The 20,724-nt window shown below is 45.7% G+C and overlaps 1 protein-coding gene across 1 annotated transcript in view; it reads left to right on the top strand.

Annotated features, from left to right (window-relative positions):
- Nucleotides 1–15,519: 15,519 nt before the first annotated feature.
- GFOD1 (Gfo/Idh/MocA-like oxidoreductase domain containing 1) overlaps nucleotides 15,520–20,724 on the top strand; it is a 67,007-nt gene continuing 61,802 nt past the window's right edge. The window contains exon 1 of the mRNA XM_072328596.1: nucleotides 15,520–15,997. Coding sequence (XP_072184697.1) covers nucleotides 15,745–15,997 — 253 coding nt within the window. The 5' untranslated portion in view covers nucleotides 15,520–15,744. The remainder of the gene's footprint in view (nucleotides 15,998–20,724) is intronic.

Here is a 20,724-nt window from a genome sequence, read left to right as displayed (position 1 = left end):
CTTCGTTAAATCACGGACTCTTTTGACCGTGCTGTAAGTAAAACCTAATAGAATTTCTGTAATGGCCTTAGAATATTTTTAATCCACTGTATGCAGCTGAATGGAAAATTCCATCCCTGCCATGAAAGTTTCCTGAGCCGCGCAAGAATAAAATACATTAATACTCTTAAAAGCTGAGTACTGGGCAATTCTACAAATTCTGCTTCCTATTTTATTGAGGAGGTTTGGGGTTTTGGTGTTGTATTTTTCTTCCACTGGAGGTGGTGTCTGTATAAACTGAGATTGTTGCTTTTGCACTGAATTCAGCCTGTGATCAGGCCACGGCTTCAGAGAAGCTCCACGTTCTTAGTTAGGTTGTGTCTGGGTGTAACGTCTTGAAAGAGCGATGTAACTTGTATTTATTTATAGGAAAAGGGTTGTTAAAACAATTAAGCTACGGCTAATCTTTTCAAAGCAGACTCTGAAACTAGAAAGAAGTTAAATATTGTTGATAGCACAAACTGGAAAGAGTTCTGCCTTTTTAGACACGGAAAAGGGAAACTACATAGTCTGAGTTACCAGACTTGAACAAGTCAGAGTTTAGTTGTGCCTCCAGAACTCAATAAATACATCGTAGTAAGGATGGAACAAGAGAATTTAGGTCAGCAAATGCTTCTCCTGCGGACTGAAACTCCAGGCCTCTATTCCACACGCTACTGTCACACACAAAGAGCCACACAAAGAGCTGGGTGGCAACAGGTGATGTGAAGTACTTCCTCTCTCTCCTGAGGGCCTCAACGGCTGCAGGAGGGAATTTTGTATTCATTTTGGGAGACAAATGATCTTTTGGAAACAGGATGTCAATGGATGTCACACCCTAAACTGTTCTTTCAGTTCATATGACTTTCATGGCTAACAAAATCCCTTTCATTTAGTACAGATCAGTAGTGTCGTTTAGGAATGAAAGTAAGGTTGTGCTGGTAGAACAGGTGCCAGTCTTGCAGCGTAGCAAAGGAAAACAAGAGGATGGAAATGTTGCGAGTGAAATGGTTTAGAGGGGAAGTAATCGTGGCCCATTCTACTTTATCCCTTGTTCTAAGAATATAGTCGATGACTGTTTTTAATGCAAAGCATATCCTCTAGCTCTCCTTCTCCTGCAGGCTTTGGAAGTGCCATTTGCCACGTCCCAGTTCTGTCAGTCACTGTGCTGGAGCTGCTGGCACTCTGTCATCACTGGCTGAGGGGCAGTCTGTGCTGAAACTAATATGGCCTGAAGTATTCAGCAATTATCATTTTTGTGGTGGTAAAATTCCTAGCTTCTTGGCAATGTATTCATGCTTTCTGACTGAACAATTTAATCACCTGGAAAAATGAGAGGGGAAAAAAGGGTCAGGAGAACCTCCAGGCAATGACAGCAGCAGGAGGAAACTCTTTGTTCCTCCAGAATCCCTATAAGAGAAAAAAAAAAAGGCAAAGCTCCACATCAGTATTGGCACAGAGACATCAAGATACGTCACCACACCCGCTTCCTTGAAGTGCCACAATGGAGCAGATCAAAGGGCTGGGGCTTTTGTGCCGTATCCCCAGCTCATTTCACAGGTGACTTTGGATGGTTTTTGTATTCCTGTGCTTTTCTTCTCAACACGTGAATTGGAGATAATGTTTTCTTTCTCCTCTCCTGCACACACTGCTTTCTACATCCCTGACCGTAACAGTGCATGGCATTACGTATTCCCTGCCCCAGGAGCAAGGAGCAGTAGGTTTGATGCCAGCTTATTGCTAGTAACGAACACAGCCTGTCCTTGTTTTAATTTGACCCTCTTTAAAAAATAATAAGAAGAAAAATTAAAGCAGAGTTATTTCCCTTCTATCAGTACATTAAATGGTTGCATTTCATAGAGTCACAAAATATTCTGAGCTGGAAGGGATCAAGCCCAACTTCTTGCACAGTATATTGAACTCCCCTCCTGTAAGTTGTGGAAGTTGAGTTGAATTGTGATCTGGTCTTGTAGGTGCTGAGATTTTCTGTTTATTGGTTTTGTTTGTTCGCTTTTGTTTTTTCTTTGTTATGATTTTTGGTTCACTTTGGGTTTGGTTTTTGGTTTGTGTGCGCTGGGGGGCCGGCAGAGGGCGGCAATGCTCCTCCGGCGATCTGCTGGGCGAGGGGGAGGCCGGGATGAGCAACCTTGAACCGAACTACCCTGCCTCTAAGTCGGGGTTCCCCCCCGCCTCGACTGTCAGATTTGGGTTGCCAGGGGCTCGCTCAGCCCAATCTAAGAGCCCAGACGCTTCTCCATCGTGGCTATGGGGCCCACCAGGAGTGTTACAGCATCCCACCCAGTGCTGCTAAGGAGCACAGAGCAGCTGCACAAAGAACAGAAATAAAGGCCCCCATCCTCTCCTCCTGTGCCCTCTGAAGGTAATCATTTCCTAAGTGCATTTGAAGCCTCGCTTCTCCTACATGCACTTTTGCACCAAGAAGCAAAACTGGCAGGTTAAACCAGCCTGAAGAGTGAGCAGAGGGGTTTAACACTGCAAATCTCTTTCTTCAAACACAGTGTTTTTTATCTCTTAGGAAGTAGACAAACATTACAGCTTCACAGTATGTAACCAGGGAGAGGATGCTGGATATGTTTCTTTGAAGGTCACATGCTTGTAGCACTGCTTGGCCATAGGAAATGGCAGCATCTACTGCTACCTGCAGGCATCCCATAGGCAGGAGAGTCATTGGATGTGCTGAAATTCGCCCCGCTGCTCTGTTCCCCCTATAAACCCATCCAGAGCTTCCTCTGGGGATGCACCAGGTGTGCTCCATCAGAATGCAGCACCACTGCCAGCAGTGGAAGGAAATGCACAACAGCGGGAGAGAAAATGGAAAGCAGCAGGAACAAAATAAATGCTGTTAAGATCTGGATGGACATTTCCCTTCGTGGAGGTTCCCAGTAGTCTGTGGGATTATTATTCCTTAGATAGCATTCTCTGTAAGGACAGAGCAAAAGACCTGCTAAAAGGAGATGTTAAAAGCACTCAGATCCTTCCTTGTCAGCCTTAGTCAGGGTGTGACGCATGCGTTAGCAATACAGTAGGAAAGAGGAGAGTTAGCTATTTAAATGGCTGTGCTAAGTCATCTCTAATTGGTGCCATTTATTTTCTCTTTTTATTCTTTTTTTCCTCTCCACAGGAGCAGCAAGTGCAGACGGGCAAAGAAGAGATTTGGGAGAAGAAGGGTGAGGGAGGTCAGCCTCCTGTTAATTGCATCTCGTTTAGCTGGGTTACTGCAGCTGACCTCATTCCAATCTTTAATTGACATCTTGGTTTAAAACCCGGGATGGCAACATCATGAAAGCTCCGGGCCTGCTTTGAGTTACACTGAATCCATCATCCTATTTTCTTTATCAAGCATCCATCAGAAGTTGAGGAGATTGTTTTCCACTTTGTTCCCATTGACCCCAGGGGGAAATAAGTTTACTCAGCATCCTTGGGAGTAAGGGAAAGAAATAAACACCAGATGATTACATAAAAAAAAAGGAAGAGTGAACCATCTAGGGTGATGTGAAGATGTTGCCCTGAATAAAGGCTTCTGAGAAGATTCTCCTACTTATCAGTGCCGTCCTATGTTAGCTGCCCCCTCCAACCATCTGTCCTCCGGTCCTGAGATTTTCAGTAGAGATGAGTTTCGAGGACTGTGATCAAAGTAAATCTGTTTGCAGATCTTGCCAAAAATACTCTCGGCAGAGAACATAAGGAGAAGGTGTGTTTGCGTTCATTTCTCTGGAGGTCATTCTGAAATTTATGGAGGAGAAAAACAAGGCATTGAGCTTTCCTGTAGGTACCTCTGGGGACAAGACTGATTCAGGCTCAGCTTAATCACTGTGCCTGGGTAAACGAATATTCAGCAACACACCTCAAATTGCTGTGAAGTAAGTCTGCACTTATGGGACCCTCTGCCTGTAGACAAGGGAGTCTGAGGCACCTCTGCCCTGTGAGGGTGCAAACCAGAAGCAGCCTGAGATCTCGAGCTGCCAGTGTTCCTTTCCTTCTCGGTTAGGAAACTTCCCTAAGTCTCATCAGTTCCCTCTGTATGGTCACCTTCAGCTGAATTCCTCAGGTATCCATATAAACCTACAGGGAAGTTCACAACGCCAGCAGCCTGTCTGAGGCAATACATGAAGTTCAGATGACAAAATCCAATGCAGTGTCTTTCTTCAGAATGATGGCAGGTGCAGCACAGTGAAACCACCGTAACACAATGTAAATTTGAACAAGAGAAGATATGGCAAAAGAAAGGGAAGATGGTGGCTTTGTTCAGGTCACGCACCTAATGAAAAATAAACAGCAGAAATCTTGCTTTTATCAAGTTTGATCAGATTTTAGATTTCTAGGTGAACTGCTGCATATACATTGATATTAAGCCCATGGTGCCCTGCCAAGGGAATAGCTTTTTCCCACCAGAAAGCTGTAGCGAGTCTCCCTGCGAGTCATATTTGATAAACAACTGCAGCTTCTGGTGCTCAGAATAAGACACTGTTTTCCCTGACATTTGTGTTGTCCTAACGTGACCATGTTGTGCATACAAGGATAAAGGCTGTGCTTTAAGGAAACGTATCTCCGAGGAGAATGAAAAAAAAACCACCTTTGAGAACAAATCACATCTGTTCCTCAAGTAAATCTCTGATCTGAGGCAAGAAACCCTACGTAATTAGATTTTATACTCCTACACATAATTAAGACAAAACTAATGTCTATGGTGCAGATTCTCCTTCTCCTTGCGGCCTGCATCGTAGCTTAGAGGGAGATTTCAGTGCTCTCCATTGAACTCTAGCACAGACAAAGGAAATTTTAGAGGACAAATGAAGGATGCGCTTGAAACCCAGCTATGTTAATTTGTGCTCCGCTCTGTATTGATCTCGCTTTCTGCTTCCGAATTCGGCGTGGGCTTTGCAACCCAGCCACAGGCAGATTGCCATGAAAAGAGTCTTGTCTGCTTTTACCCGGCAGCACTGGATGCTCTGCGGTTCTGATACCCACTTGCTATACCAGTCTCTCAGACTTACTGCCCTTCCACACCCTGATCTACAATCACAGCAATCTGCCCATCCAACCAATCCATTAAAAACCGTCCAATGTTCTCTGGAAAACAAAACAAAGCAAAACAAAACAGATGGCTTGCAAAACGTCGCTTAGTCTTTTTTGCACTGCCACGTTTCATCCCGCAGAATTGCTGCTAGTGTTACAGCTTCGAGTTTCTCCATATTAATTGCAATGATATTTTTCAGTCTTTTCCTGCCAGCCAAGCTGCTGACTTGATCAGAAATCACGTGCGTGCTAGGAAGACCTGGACTGCTGTCAGCTGGTGCCAGTCTGCTGTGCCATGGAGGGAAGAGTGAGGTGCACAACAGCTGGGAAGGGAAAAGGGTGTACTGACATGCTGATGCATGATACATATGAAAATATGTAGTAAATAGGAGCTTAAACCCACTTATAGTTCATATAAGACACTGGGCTGGGACTGTGTTTCTGGTTGGCTTCTGCTCTACGTGGGAGCCCCAGATTTCAATGACTGTGGTGGTAAATGCTTGTGAATCTCTGATGCAGTAGTGAATTCCTGGAGAGCGGTGAGGTGCCCAAATAGCTTTGTTCCAGGAAAAAAAGCTGTTATGGGTTTTGCTTCCTGCATAACAAAAAGGGAGCAAATGCCAGAGCAGTCATCCAGGTAACTCTCTTGCTTGGTGCTTGTTTTATACCATCTCTCTTTGGGGCATCTTCTAAAAACAGGTTTATTCCAGGTCTTGATTTCTCCAGCCTTTTCTGACACTTCCTTTGAACATCTTCTTTAAAGCAGCAAATTTTGTTTCTCTTTTTTCTCTTCCCCTCCCTTGTGCCTTCTGCAGAGAGCACAGAAATTGCTGCTACATATTGATCAGCCATTCCTGCCCAACTAATTTCTGTTTTCTCTCAGGCCATCCAGCAGTCTTGGGTGATTTAAAGGGGAAGACTCTACAGACTATATGTTTCTTCCCCTACTGGAAAAAATTTTCTTTGTACATACATTAGGCATGGCAAAGCCTTCCTGGCCTTGAAGATGATCTGAATGTAAGCAAATGATCAAGACTTTATTATCATCATGCGATACTGCATATTCAATATCCTCAGCTTTGTGCCTTGCTTTGTTCAGTGCTGAGGTCTATTTGAGGTCTCTCTGTAGCATCAGGTACTGAGTATGGCCTCACCAGCACCTCTGGAAGTCTCCTGGACCTCATACAGATCTCCCTATATATTGTGCTGTCTGTCCAGAATTAATCTGGCCAATACCTCTGAACTACATGGAGAAGGAGGTCCCATGGCATGCATCATCTATGTGTCCTGGTGGAAGAGGGGTGGTTGTAATCCATGCATTACAAGAAGAGGGAATGCAAGCTACCAACACAGTCCAGCTGCGTGGCAAGTCTAATCTGAGAGGAGTAGGCTTTGAGGTGGTCAGCAATATCAAGGATGCCTTGGAAGCTTCTTAACTCTGGGTCTTAATGAAGGTTTCGCTAGGACTTCAGGATGTCAACACTGTGCAGCTTACAAGACAGGGCTTGTGAGGAAGGGGGAAGACCTGAGCTCCAGCCCTCACTCAAAATAAAAGCTCAGTGTTTTAGCAATGCGTTTGCTAACAAGGCTTTAAAGAAGGGCAGAGTACTGACATGGGGAGACAAGTCAGTAAGCAAACTTCACGAGCAGCCATTTACTGAAGTGATGAACAAGGCCTTTTCACTTGGAGCCTTCCCTGCAAGTGAGGAAACCATTTTGCTTCATTTCAGTGTCTTTGTTTTAGCTTGATCAATGACTTGTTTGTTAGAAATAAGAGGTTTAAGAAGCAGAAGACATAATTTCCTACCTGTCTGGTTAACAGATTATTTCATGAATGACAATTTCCTTCGTTCACTAATTCACCTGACTCTAAATACAGAATGTGTTTTCATACCTTCTTTGTCTGCATTCAAAGCATTTAATATGACTTTATTTAATAACAGAAAACAATGCTGCTTTTTTGCACGTTATTATAACCTAATTTCTACCTAAGGCAGTTCAGCAAAACTCCCAGGGAAGGAATTGAATTAGCTAGTAAATACAAAATACCATTTGCCAATTTCTGATATAATCTGAGGCAAACATGAAGTGTTAGAGCAAAAACTGTAGTTGTTTAAGTGTTTAGATGTGTCTCACAGTAAGTTAGCAAATATAAGAGTATGAAATATAGCAGAAGGCTTTGGGTGCTATGGAAGAAATCTCAACGGATGTCAACCAGAGGAGCAGCCGCTCTCTGGGAAAATGATTAAGCACAAATGCAAAGTGGGAATAAAGCAGATCACTTTAACCAGGGTCACTCACTTCCTCCTTTAAGTGTCAATTAAATGACTGCTTAAATCCCATGCACATAAATCGCTCCACCCAGCTCATTTTGCACAGCAGAAGGCAGGGAGTTGATGTGTCCCTGTGGCCACAAAAGAGGAGGAGGGTAACCCACTAGCGTTGCTGCAGGCTGCAGCTTCAGTCCACCTTCATCCATTCCCATCCCTTTCTCGCTAAGGGCTTCCACCACTTTGTCTTCCATTTCTCTCTGCTGCACTTTTGAGAAGCGAGGCACCTCCAACTGCTGCTCGGCTTTCCTCTCCCCAACACCCCCCTCTTTACCCTTGTTCATCCCATTCATGTTCCATGGAGATCTCACGTGCCAGTGAGCTACTTGTGAAACCATCACCTGTGTGTGGCCGGTGTCATTCCTGCATTAGGCATCCTGAACATATTTCATAGGAACCACCCCAACCCACATGCAGCCTGACACTCCTGCACGCCTGTGGCAGAGTTGACTCCATGCTACCTGCTGCAGCCATGTCTCCAGCAGCTGGAATGGCTCTGGCTTGGCAGTACTGAGGGAAGCACTGCCTAGGGGATAGGAGACAACACCTGGGCCACTAAAACATTGGCTGCTGGTTAATGTTATCACAAATGTGATGAGTGGGACTGATTCAAGGCAGGTTTGTCCATCTTGGTTAAAAGGGTTAACTATGGAGTCGGGAAGCCCTGTGGCTTCATTTATTGGGGGAGTTTAACGCAAAGAGCAGAATTTGCATCACACAAGGCTACTATGAATCTGTCCCAGACTATTTACAGAGGGAAAAGAGTTAATGTTTTCTCCTCCCTAGCTGTCATGAAAATTAGTCATAATTTAATTAAGGGCCATTTTCTATGCCAGATGAATGGTACCTTGGTTTCTGAAATGATAAAAACAATGCAAAGACAAGAATGTCACATTCCAGCGCTCTAATCACAACGCTCTTCCTTCCCTTCATTGTGTTCTCCATTTTTTTCAGGTGTGAAATGACTAAAACAAAACCCAAGCAGCTCGCCTTTCAAGATGTCCATGATTTCAGGACAAGTGCCTCGTGCTTTTTTTTGGCTTGCCTTTGAGTCTCCCCATCACACTATTTAATGTATTTCATTTCTCTGTGGTTTCAAATCCAATTAAGTCCAAAATCACAGAATCATAGAATCATAGAATCACCAAGGTTGGAAAAGACCTAAAAGATCATCCAGTCCAACCATTCACCTATTACCAATAGCTCTCACTAAACCAAATCTGAAAGTAAATGCACTAACCTGGGTTTGTAAAACACCTTACAAATGTGATTAAACCCAGTCTAGCTTTTAATGGTAAATAATAAAAGTTATGCATCTAATAGAGATAAATAGCCGAACACTTCCAGTGAGTGCAGTGCTGTCTTAATATCCTCCTGCTTCTTGCTAGAACATAAGCACACTGATACGTCTTACAGTGTCCCACATACTTTATGTGGGACACAGGCTGATGTGTACCGTATGAGACTCCTGTTTCCGTAATGTCCTTAGTAAATCTGCCCTACTTTCTTTGTTGCCATGCTCTTCTAATATTAGAAGCGCTTAGCACTATAACACAGACTTATTAATATTCAAAATAATATTCTCCTATTACTAAGCAACCCACACCCATCTACTTTTGGTCATGAGTGCTGCATTAGAAGGTGTGTGTCCAATAGACACACATGCAGCTGAAGTATACACATTACCATGTGCACTAGAGGAGAGGCGTGTTGGCACCAGCAAGCTCTCTGTTGCAGCCCTCCCTGCAATACAATGCCATCAAGTTCCTCACGAAGGTGTATTTGATCAAACACAGATTCCGCACTGGTTCCTAAAATAGCACTTGTGCTGCTCCTGATGATTAATATCTGATGCCTGATGATATGTAGTTCTCCGAGCTGTTAAAATACTTCTGAAGGAACATTCACCTCTGAAATAAAGTTCCTTTGAAAATGTGCGTTTTCATTTCAGGAGGAAGATTAAGCCTTGCTTAAATATTAACAGGAATTTCTGGTGTGGAAATTGTTTATTTTCAACAGGGTGTCAGTGTTGAGCTGATATGATTTCAAAGAACATCTGAAGAAACATAACCTCATTAAATCTGGTGCCTTATTGCCTGTCTCGGTTTGCAGACTGTCTGAGAGAGCAGCTTTGCCCGTGGGTGGCAATTCAGCCCTGGGTACCAGAGACCACCAGCTCCTAGGAACCAGATATCCTTGAGGGAGGAAGGAACAACCCTCTAACTCAACTCAGCTGATGCTGAACGATGGCACATGTTGGGCAAGGTGAAAGAGGAAGAGGAAACGATTAATTTCAAGAAGGAAGTCTTCAGCTCTGTAAAACCTAAGCAATACCTTGTTGACAAGGAGGGAAAGAATTGAAGTTGGCTATTTCTTTCTGTGTGATTCTGTGTGTGATTACATGGGAATGAAGCACTGAGGCAGGCTACCGCTTCTGTACAGCACCTAACAACAGGCACTGCCTTCAGGGGGAAAGAAGTCTTCTATGGTAAATAAGTAAAGAAAGCACATAGCATCTACTTCAAAACACCCCTGTGAGATATGATTAAGGAACCAGTGCCATGACTGCATGATGCCCTCATGCACTGCACAGTGTAACCTCTGCACCCCATGGATAGGGATGCTCCCAACCAGAGAGACCAGAACATTCCAAAGGTGAACTGATGAACTCCAAATAATGGTTTTGCTATTTCAGCTAAAGGAGAATTTGCAAAGAGCTAGAAGCCTAGAAACTGCATGAGAATAATTTTACCCTTTGAACAAATAAAGAGCATGATTGAGCATTATCAATTTAATGAAGAAAAGTCACAGCCTGGGTGAACTTCAACATGATCACATCAGTACAAGTGATGAATCTAAAGCCTCGTATTTAAATATTAAGGTCCTAAAGAGCACAATTTTAAGGGAGCAATAGCTGTGCAGAGCCATTGCAAATAACTGAAGGCGTATATGTTCATATCATGGTACTGGATTAGACCAAGTCAATTATTTTTCTTAATATTTGTTTTACCAATTTGTGAGCCATAAGTTTGAAGTTGAAATGGAAATAAGCAAGGAAGACTGTGTAGGATGACAGAATGGTACTTCAGGTTTGAGGGTACTTTGGGGACAGTTAGATGGGTTCAGCTCCTCCCAGGAAATGATACTCCAGAGATTCAGCATCTTCCCAGCTCTCACAGTGCCTGTGCTTGTTGCAACAAGTACCAAACATTTCTTGCCTACCCTGACTGAATCACTGAGCTTTTGTCCAACAGCAGCATGTTTTCCACTGTGAAATGGAGCTCATTTGCAGTATGCAGGAGGGCTCCCCAAATCTGTAGTACTTAACATGTGTTATTCACGCAGACCTATTTCCCTTTAAAACTCGTCCCATCACTGACTCCTTCAAGGCTTCTTGCAAGCCCTACTGTAGTCCTAGCCACTTCCAGAGAGAGGACACAGACAAGGGGACAACTGCCTGACTGCAGAGCAGAACATCCTTGCATCCATCTGCTGTCAAAGTGTAGATGTCAAGTGTTTTTACCCGACTGAACTCCTTCGCAAAACGTGTTGCTTGGAAAGACTCAAAAGCCTTGACATTGCACATGCAAAGCCTTGACATTGCACATGCTTGCTGTCATGCACTCCCCCGTGACTAATCAATCGATGGTGCTCTGCTGTCTTCATCCCAAAGAAACATCTCAGCTGCCCTGCGAATGGTGTGGAATGTTTTATTGCTTTAATAATAATCACTTCCGCAGCACATTACAGCTATTTGCACAGTGCTTAACAAGTGTGATATGGCACTAACCGCTGCTTAGGCTCAAAACTATTTTTCAGAATTAAGAATTTCAATATGACTCACTGAGTGGAAAAATACAGATCATGGCCTGAACAAGTGAATGGCCCGTGAGAAAGGGCTTGAGTTAACTTGGGAACACAAGTAAACTGCCACTAGCTTCTGCATGCAGCTAGAGGAAACTTGTTTGTAAGAAACTGCCCTGTAGATGTAATCAAGCATCCTTGCTTTCTGTGAATGACCTTGCTTATACTGATATGTGATGTTTTACTGTCTCCCGCTGTTATATATATATGGTCACAGTACTAAGGGGGGTTAGCAGGCTTCTTGCTGGCTGCCACCAGTACCTGCTGGGGGTAGTCCCAGGGCAGGCACTCTACTGGCTGCCCCCGGTAACGTGAGTACCTCCTCATTAAATTGATTAACTTGGCATACTTTCTTGGACATCAGTAAACCTCATGCAGAAGTGCTGGTGCTTTTGCATTACACTTACTCACCCCGTTATAATCTTTTTCTGCATGGTACTAATATGAGAATCCCCTTCTCCATGTGTCTACTTATGCCTGACAGCAGCCATGGATTTGCTAAGGCAGCTTAGTAAGATTTAGCTAATGCTGTCCAGTCCTTCACATTCATCCAGGGTCTTGGGATGCCTTGCAGCAGCCAGAGCTCTCCAGGAATATGGTCGATTACTGACCTGTGTCTGACAGGAGCTCATGAAAGCCGGCTAAGCCAAAACTGCAAGGATCTACAAGTTGAGCACATCATTTTGGGAGCTCAGTTGCTCTCAATACGCACAAAATAAGTTCTCAAGACCCAACAAATAATGTTGTACTTGAGCATCAGTTACTACTCATGTAAGTAGGAATGCTCATACTTGTTTGTCTTCCTTCACTAGATGTTTACATAATTAAAGAGTGGAAATTGAAGTTGCTTAAATCCTTCTGTGTGCCTTGATGAACAGAGTGCCAAAGTATCTTGTTAGCGACGTAGTTTCTTAAAGCCTTGTTTGTTTCCTTAAAGCCCTGCTAGTTTCCTTCAAGCCCATCCACATGTGGCATAGATATCTCAAAAAGAATGGCTTTGGAAACTGGAAAAGAATAAAATGGAAAGATACTGAGCAGCCTAAGAGAGTCTGGGTATGGAAAAAACTCCCACTGAAAAGAACAAATGGCATGCACTCTACTTCTTTTTCTAGTGCTTCCCACTGCACTTTGGAGCAATGCTACAAGCATTGTTAAAGCAATGTTAAAGCAATTCCCATCTTTCTATCCCACAGCAAAACCCTACTGTGGGTTGCACTTGTCAGGAATGAATTTCACATGATCACAGCATCACTGAATCACAGGGGTTGGAAGGGAGCTCTGGAGATCATCTAGTTCAACTCCTGCTGAAGCACGTTCCCCAGAGAAGGTTGCACAAGAAAGCCTGTGCACAGCCTCCCTGGGCAGACTGCTCAGCTGCTCCGTCACCCTCAAGGTAATGAAGTTTTTCTCATGGGAAATGTATTCAAAGAGACATTAAAATGAAATGCATGGCTCATCAGAATTCTGTTGGTCTGAGAAATTGCAAGTTGCATTATCCTAGAGGTAAAAAAGGACTTGAGCAACACAGTTCACACGTTGTTTCTAGTGTGGCAGATGACTCAGTAAGGCTGAGTGGGAGAACCAGACAGGTCTGAATCACCACTTTTTCCTCCTCTCTGAAACAGTATTATCTCCAAGCAAATAATTTCCAGTCTCAAAGATGCAGCGGTTCAGTAGTGGCAATCACAAACCTCACGCTCCAGAAGGAGCCAACTGGTTAATGAAAATTCACAGCTGCTTCATTTTTGGAGACACTGATTTATGTAGAAGGAAATTAGTTAATTAATCTTACAATTCTGGAACTTGAGAAGTATTTGGAGAGACAGTGAGCTCCATTTCATGATTTCACAGAGGCCATGTATTATTTAGCTCTTTCCATTGTTCAGACTGATGTATGAAAACGCAGCTGCGGAGTCTGACAGGCAAAATGAGAAAGACCAGATTTCAAGAACAGAGAATTAAGGAAGAAACAGTTTGGGTTCCCGATGTTCTAGCAAACAGATCTGCATTTTTTCTGGTGAGTTCGGTGGGCAATGAACAGAAACCTGTGCGATACGTGGGAAGACCTTCACACATTTTGACAAGTAGACTGAGGACTTTTATCTGCTAAGAGATGATTGCATTTGGGAGACAACCAACATTCTGCATTCTCCTTAAGCCAGCTAATAGCAAGCTTTTGCACATCACGTATGCTTGACTGATCCTGTCATACCTTCCTGTACCTTTTAATATCTAGTACTTCCAACTTACTAACTAGATCGGTAATATTAAAACAAAGTGCAAAGCTAAATGACAGCTGAATAAGAATAATTAAATGAAAAGTAATAAATAATACATAAATAAATAATCAAGGATTTCTGATCTTTATAATGTCGAAACTTCATAAAGAAGGAACCAATAGTGTTCTACAGAAATTACCTGGAAACTTATGAAATTCAACTGAGAAGACAGTTTCAAGTCTTTGCAAACAACGTTATCAGACTTCTGCAGAGGAGATACTAAGCTGGGATTTCTCACATAAAGTTGGCCCTGTACCAGGTTATACATTGCTTAGTAAAATGACGTGGTGCTGCAAAACGCAACTGAAATACATAAATAGGGTCAGAACGGTGATTGTAATGCTTTCATTACTTCCTTGCTGACTGCTTTCATTTACAGAATTCAGAAATGCAACCTTATGCTTTATGGTAATAATTTATTTCAGAACAAGAAATAGTCCAAGGAGCTACGTTCTTCACTGTCTGAGGACAAAGTGGTCTTCTATCAGATAAATCCATATGAGTGTGTATTCCTCGAAGGAAGCTGCAGCAACCATAAGAACAAAATGTTGCCTCTCTTGACAAGACTGGCAGACTTAGGAATGGGAAGACATCAAAGATAGATGGAACACAGGAGGCCTCAAAGTTCCTGGAGTACACATAGCCCAAGGAGCTTCAGTTCCAGCCAGACGTGTTTTCAAAGCAGAGCACTACAGTGCTGCCTTAATCTTTCTTGCACTGCACAAAAATATCGACTGGATTTGATAGTACTTAGAGTCAGCAGAAAGTAGCCAGTACAAGAAGTGATGTGCATTTGACCATAGATTCTGCTGTCAGCGATGATTGCAATTGCATACACTAAAGTGAGACCACGCAATACATACACACAAGCTTATTGTCCTGCTTTGGCTTCCCTCAGCCCTTTTGGGTGCTCATGGGGACAAGCAAGCACAGTGCGGTCATCCTATCTCATAGTTAACTGAGGAAGAACAGCACCTTACTCTAGTGCAGATTGGTATGGGCCCCCTGCAGCTGATGGGGCATACAGCCCAGTGCAGGTCCAGTCATTCCCATCTGGGGTTGCAGTGTGTTCTCATGCCCTGCCCTCGACCATCGTGGTGGGCTTCTGCTGGACTTGCAGCACTTTTCACACGCTGTCATGAAATTAGTGAAGTCTGGAAGAGGAAACGTATGAGGAGCAACTGAGGTCCCTTGGTTTGTTCAACCTGGAGCAGAGGAACTGAGGTGAGGCCTTGTGGTGGCAGCCTGCATCTCCTCACAAGTGAAGAGCAGGATCAGTGCTGAGCTCTGCTCTCTGGTGGCAGGGACAGGACCCCAGGGAGCAGCATGAGGCTGAGTCAGGGGAGGGTCAGGGTGTGAGTCAGGGACCTTCACCAGGTCAGGCTCCAAACAGCCAAAGATCCAGAAGCATCTGATAATGCCATCACACACTGGGTTTGAATTCTGAGTGGTGCTGCGTGGAGCCAGGACTTAGGCTCAGTGATCCCTGAGGGTTCCTTCCAATTTGACATATCCTATGATCCAATGAATCAAGGAAATGCCACACAACTGTGGTTACTGAACAAATGGCTGCAGCTCACGTTCCAGCTGTAGGGAGCCATGCAGCATCCATCTCCTCTAGGTCAGTACTACCAGCGCATGGAAACCACAGCATGGTCAGTCTCTTTTTGCCACACAGCAGCATTATTTCAACTGCTTTTGTCTTTCCAGCCTTCTTTATCCTATCCTTCCTTCCTGAAAGGAAGCGGTAGAAAGGCAGCACGAATGGAACACGACCTCTACCTCCCCGGTGGCAGCAGGCCGCCCACCACCGCCATTTTCAGCTCCTCCCGCCCGCCGCACCCCCAGTCCCACAGCCCCGCACCCCCAGCCCCACAGCCGCGGCTCGGCCTGATGGGCAGGGCCAGAGCCGGAGGGGCGGGTACAGGCGGGCGGCAGCCACCAATGGTGCGGCGGGGGTGGGGCGGGCCGCCCGGGGAGGCGGCCGGCGGGCGGCCGCGGCCGACATGGCGGGGAAGCGGCGCTGCCGCCCGCGGTCGAGCGCGGGATGGTGCGGGCATGGCGGCGCTGCTGAGGCGGCGCGGGGCGGCGGCGGGGCCCGCTGACAGCGGGGAGCAGCGGGAGCCGCGTCCCCTTCCCATCCGCGCGGCGGCTGCCCTCGGGTGCGGGCGGCGCTGAGGGCGAGCGGGGGGCCGCCGTGCGCCCGCGCCGCCGCCATGCTGCCCGGCGTGGGGGTGTTCGGCACCGGGCTGACGGCGCGGGTTATCGTGCCGCTGCTGCAGGCGGAAGGCTTCGCGGTGAAGGCGCTGTGGGGCCGCACGGCCGAGGAGGCGGAGGAGCTGGCCAAGGAGATGAGCGTGCCCTTCCACACCAGCCGCATCGACGAGGTGCTGCTGCACCAGGACGTGGACCTCGTGTGCGTCAACCTGCCGCCGCCTCTCACCCGCCAGGTCGCCGTCAAGACGTTGGGTGAGTGCGGGGCCCCGCGGGCGTGGGGACAGCGGCGGCGGCCGTGGTGCTGCGGGCAGTGCCCGGGGGAGCGCCCGGCTCGGGGCCGCGAGGGTGGGTGGTGGTTCGCGGGGGACTCGAAGCGACGCCGCGCGTTGTCCCTCTCCGAGCGTCTGTAGCCGCTCCCCGTCGCGTGCTGGGCTTGTGAATGATGCCGGGAAGCGGTGTGGCTGAGCCTGTAGCTTGCTGATGCAATCTGCTAGCGACGGAGAGAAAGAATTGAAACAAAAAGGTGTTCGCTGGGAGCAGAGCCGTTCCCGGGTTCCCTTTCACCTCCGGTTAGTTTGCCTTCCTCCGGCTCCCCAGTGCCAGCTGTTTGCCTGCTGTAGGGGTACTAACGCAGACTAAACAGCTCCGGTCTCCCTGTTGTTTCGGTGATAAATTTCTGCTGCTCGTTTTTTAACGTGAAATTCATGGAAATGGAAGTTGCGGTGTGTCGGAGCGGGTGACAGCGAGGGATGGGAGCTGTGGCTCCCGAGCAGCGGCTTTCCCTCCGCTTCCTCCCCGGTCCGTCCCTGTTCGGTGGGAGCGCCTGGCTTGGTGCTGGGAGGGAGAAGCGCAACGTGTTCATCAAATGGGGCTTCAATGTCCTTTGGCCAGCAGGGACAGTTCCTTTCTGTAAGGAAAGGATGTGGGTCTTTTAAAAAAACACCACTTCTTTCATTTTTTGATATGTTTGTTTTCCTCTTGGGGCTTCACGCAAGAAGCACCGTGTGGCAGCCGGTGATAGGACATGGGCAGCTGTGCCAGAGGTTCTGCTCATAGAACCTTGTCTTCAAGAGGACTGAAAGTGATGTCCTGCATTGCAGCAGATTGAAGAAAGCCAGTTTTGTTCATTAATACGCCCTGGTCTGATTTCTATGTGGGGAGAGGCACATCTGTCCTGGAAAGCTGCGGACTCCAGTTTATTTCCTAACCTGTATTTTGCTTTTTGAAGTCCTTTCTTGCTAGAAGCTCTGTTTTTTGGGCAAGGAGGTTTCGTTATCAGAAAGCAAGAGCCTGGCGAAGCAGCCGGTGGGTTTCCATTGCGTGCCTGTGTTTGCACTGTGAGTTCTCAGTGCCTTCAGCCCACTGCCTTCTTCCTGGTGTGGGCACTGGGGGTAGCGTGGGGCCAGGCAGGTGTCCTCACAGCTGTGCGGGCTCAGACAGTGCCACAGGAAGCGTGTGGTTGCGTTGTTGCTGCTAGTGCTGTGACATGTAGGCACCTATTGCTGCTTTATGCTTATTTTGGGCACAGTGGCCCAGCCCTTCAACCACTGATACAATGTAAAATCCATCCCTAGCTCAGGAAGTCCCCAAACTGTAGCTTCCTTGAAGAGTGGAGGGAGAAAACGGCAAGCTTAAAAGCTCTGTTTCCCTCCTGTAAACTTTTCCGCTGGTGTCTTCTGCTTATCTCTGTTAGAAGCAGAGCCAGATCCAGTTCAGGGGCCTGTTCTGCACTTCTCAGCTGACTTGCTGCTTGGTAATCGGGAAGGATCTGCACTTAAATATTTAGGTGAGCCTGGAAACTAGTCTGAGTGTTGAGTAAGGCTGTTTTCCCTTCTCACTGTGCAGAAATGTTCAGCACATCTGCTAGCATCATTCTGCTTTCTTCCTGCCTATGTGCACCAGCAGTGCAGTTGTCTTAGGCCTGGCCAGGAAAGAGGGTGGTTTCGCATGCAGGCACACAGTGTCACCAGAACCCTTGCTTGTGTTTAGCATCAGAAGGGATCCTGGTACAGTGTGAGCCTTCACCTCATTAGAAATTGTCAGCGTAATCCCTCTACCATATTTGAGTCAATTAAATGTGATTTTCTTCGGATGCTCACTGGAATTTGCACCATGTGACTGAATATCTGCTGCATCACTTGAAGTGATTGCTGCAGGTGGAGCTGAGAAGAAGCCCTTAATGACATTTCATCTCTGTGTGTTAGGGAAAGCTGCAGCCATTTCTGTGTTTCTGGTTGCATTGGTACTTGAGTCCAGTCAGTTTAACTGAAGAGGATTTATTCTTAAGGTTCCTGTGAATGCTTATGTTTTGCACTGGCACTAAATGCCAGATGTTCTTCAAGAGTGTGTCTGGAAATGTTAACCTACTGACTGTGTTTTTGCTTCCTCTCTTGTTCAGCTATGGACAGAAGCAGTAAGCTACATGCTGAGTATCCACTACATACTTTCAGTCATGTCTGCACAGCATTATCTTTGAAATGTTTGTGTTGCAGTAGTACCTGGTAGGAGTCTGTTCTGCCTGGGGGCTGTGCAGGCAGAATACAACTTTCCCAGCCCACTGCAGCTTGTTCTTCTTAAGAGCACTTAAATTTGTTTGCTGACCAGTGCTTCTGTACTTGATTGTGGTCATGAGGGAACATCTTCACAAATAAAGGAGCATAAATTGTACTGCTGGGCTCCTAGAGGTGGTACAGGCCTGTCTTTTGGAAGGTGTTTGCAGGAGCCTGGTGATGAAATGCTGGCAGAGTATTGCTGGGCCCACCCCTGAGATCGAAGGAACATCACCTGTGCTGAAGTAATTCACAGATCTGATGTAATCTGTAATTCACTTACACATTCCTTTGCACTCACTCAATACAAATTATTAAGAGGTTACCGGGTTCTAGCTGTGGACCAGCTTCTGTGAGCCACATTTTATAATATGCTAAGATTCTCTCTTAAGGTAAAATACCATCATGATTATGAATATCAATGTAATATTTGTCCTGTGATACTGACTTTAAAACTGACTGACGAGCAGTGACATTGAGCAGAACAAGCACTTGGAAGGCAAGCGACTTTGTAACGTATTAAAAGTGAATTATGGGCATCTTACTGCAAAAGAAAAAGTTAGATGAGGTGCTGTCTATCTTCAGTCTGCAGAGCTGGGAAGGAAAGGCTGTGTTGCTCTTTTCTCACGTGGCAGACATGAGAAAGTGAGTCCAGAGAGTGTGCTGGCAGGCAGTTGCAAGCCTTCATCTTGCTAGAGTGATGGCTGTGTGTATTTTAGAAGAAGCAGAACATAGCATGCAGCTCTCCCATTGCCTTTTTCTCAGTACTGCAGACCTTTCATTTCAGTCTGGTTCCTATGAGTGTATCAGACAGTTAAGGTAGAGATCACTGTTCAGGTACCATTGTAAAATGAACGAAACAAACAAAAAAACCTCCTTGTTTCTTTCCTGGCATTTAAATCAAACACACTTTCCCACTTTTTTCTAATGAAAGTAAATGCCAGTTTGGGTGCTGTGGTGGTAATGTAGTTTGGGTGTCCCGTATGGAGCACTGCTGGGGTGCTGGGGCACTGAATTCCCATTGCAGTGACACACCCAGGTTTGCTGAGGTTGAGGAGCAGCTAGCAGGGATCAAAATGCTTGTGCTGCACCAAGTGAGGCTGTGTCAGAGGTTGCTCTGACTGTGGCTGCCGTGGCTGAAAAAATGCCTGCCCAGACGCTCAGCCGCTGTACTTAGAACAGCAGTGTGGGGTACCAGGGCACAGACACCCTCCTTTCTAAGACCAGAGAAGTTCTGAGAAAAGGTGTGTTTGTAGATCTAGCTGTATATAGAGTATTGTAGTCAGTTAACTTCAGGAGTGAATTACAGCATCCCTGACAGACTGAGCCCTATAACGCAGAGAACAGATCTCTTATTGTTATTCTTCTTGACCTTATACCTTTGTTCTTAACTGTAGTGGCCACTGTTCTACCTGCTGTGGTGCTGGGTTGACTGTTTCTCGCCACACGCTTACTGCATTGGCTTCCTTTCATGTTACTGGGTTTGGGGCTTGTCCTTGACCTACACAACCTGTCAGCACAAGGGACTGTCAGAGTGAGAGCTCAGCAGGCGAAGGAATTGGATCCTGCTCCTGGAGTTACCAGCTTTGAGAGGATGTTAATTAAAGGAGCTTAGAAAGAATACGCAGATAAATGCAGAGAAAGGAAAATCTGCGCAAATAAAAGAACAGTTTTCAGGTTTCCCAGTGTTGCTTCTACCTTCCTCTGAAGACATCTTAATGCTCAAGTCTGGCACTACACAACAGAGATTTGCTATGTGACTTCAGATGTAGGTAGCTGGGCCTAAGCACACTGAACTGTCTGCTTATTTGAGACCTAAATCGTGCTGAGGCATGCTGCAACTTATTGCCCTCTTCTCTGTATGTACAGTAGATTTTTGTCTATTTATCAGTAGTGATAGCAAAGCACCAAGGATTAAAATGGAGTTAAATTGCGAGTGCAGCCAGGACTGGTGTTTTCCACAAGCTGTTACAGTGCAACAACGCCCTTCACTGTTAATATCAGCTTGCCACAGCATTATCCGGAGTTGCTAAGAATTGTTCTGATTTCCTCAAACCACCAAAGCAGAAGCCTTTACCCTGCTGTGTATTTTTTGTTACTCGTATAATAACCCTGTAGCTCACATGAGTGAGCTGTCAAAGTCGGAGACTTAATTTACAAGGTCAGCATGCATGTGTGCAGCAGCACCGCAGTCCTTACAGAAAAATGATCTCAGGTCTTAAGACTTGATTTAAACAGATTTATTTAAATGGCTATGTAATTAAATAGGAACGATCCCTTGCTAGGTTTCCTAAATTGGTTTAAGGCCTCGTCTGTACGTAGATTTTGTGCTGGTATAATTATGACTGCAAGGGTTATGATTTCTTGAATGTAATAATAGTTTCATGGCCATTAGAAGTCCAGCTGGTGTGTGTGCCATTCTTCATCCCT

This window comes from Excalfactoria chinensis, chromosome 2 (genome assembly GCF_039878825.1).
Source record: "Excalfactoria chinensis isolate bCotChi1 chromosome 2, bCotChi1.hap2, whole genome shotgun sequence".
Classification (NCBI taxonomy): domain Eukaryota; kingdom Metazoa; phylum Chordata; class Aves; order Galliformes; family Phasianidae; genus Excalfactoria; species Excalfactoria chinensis.
This window is presented reverse-complemented; position numbering and strand designations above follow the sequence as displayed.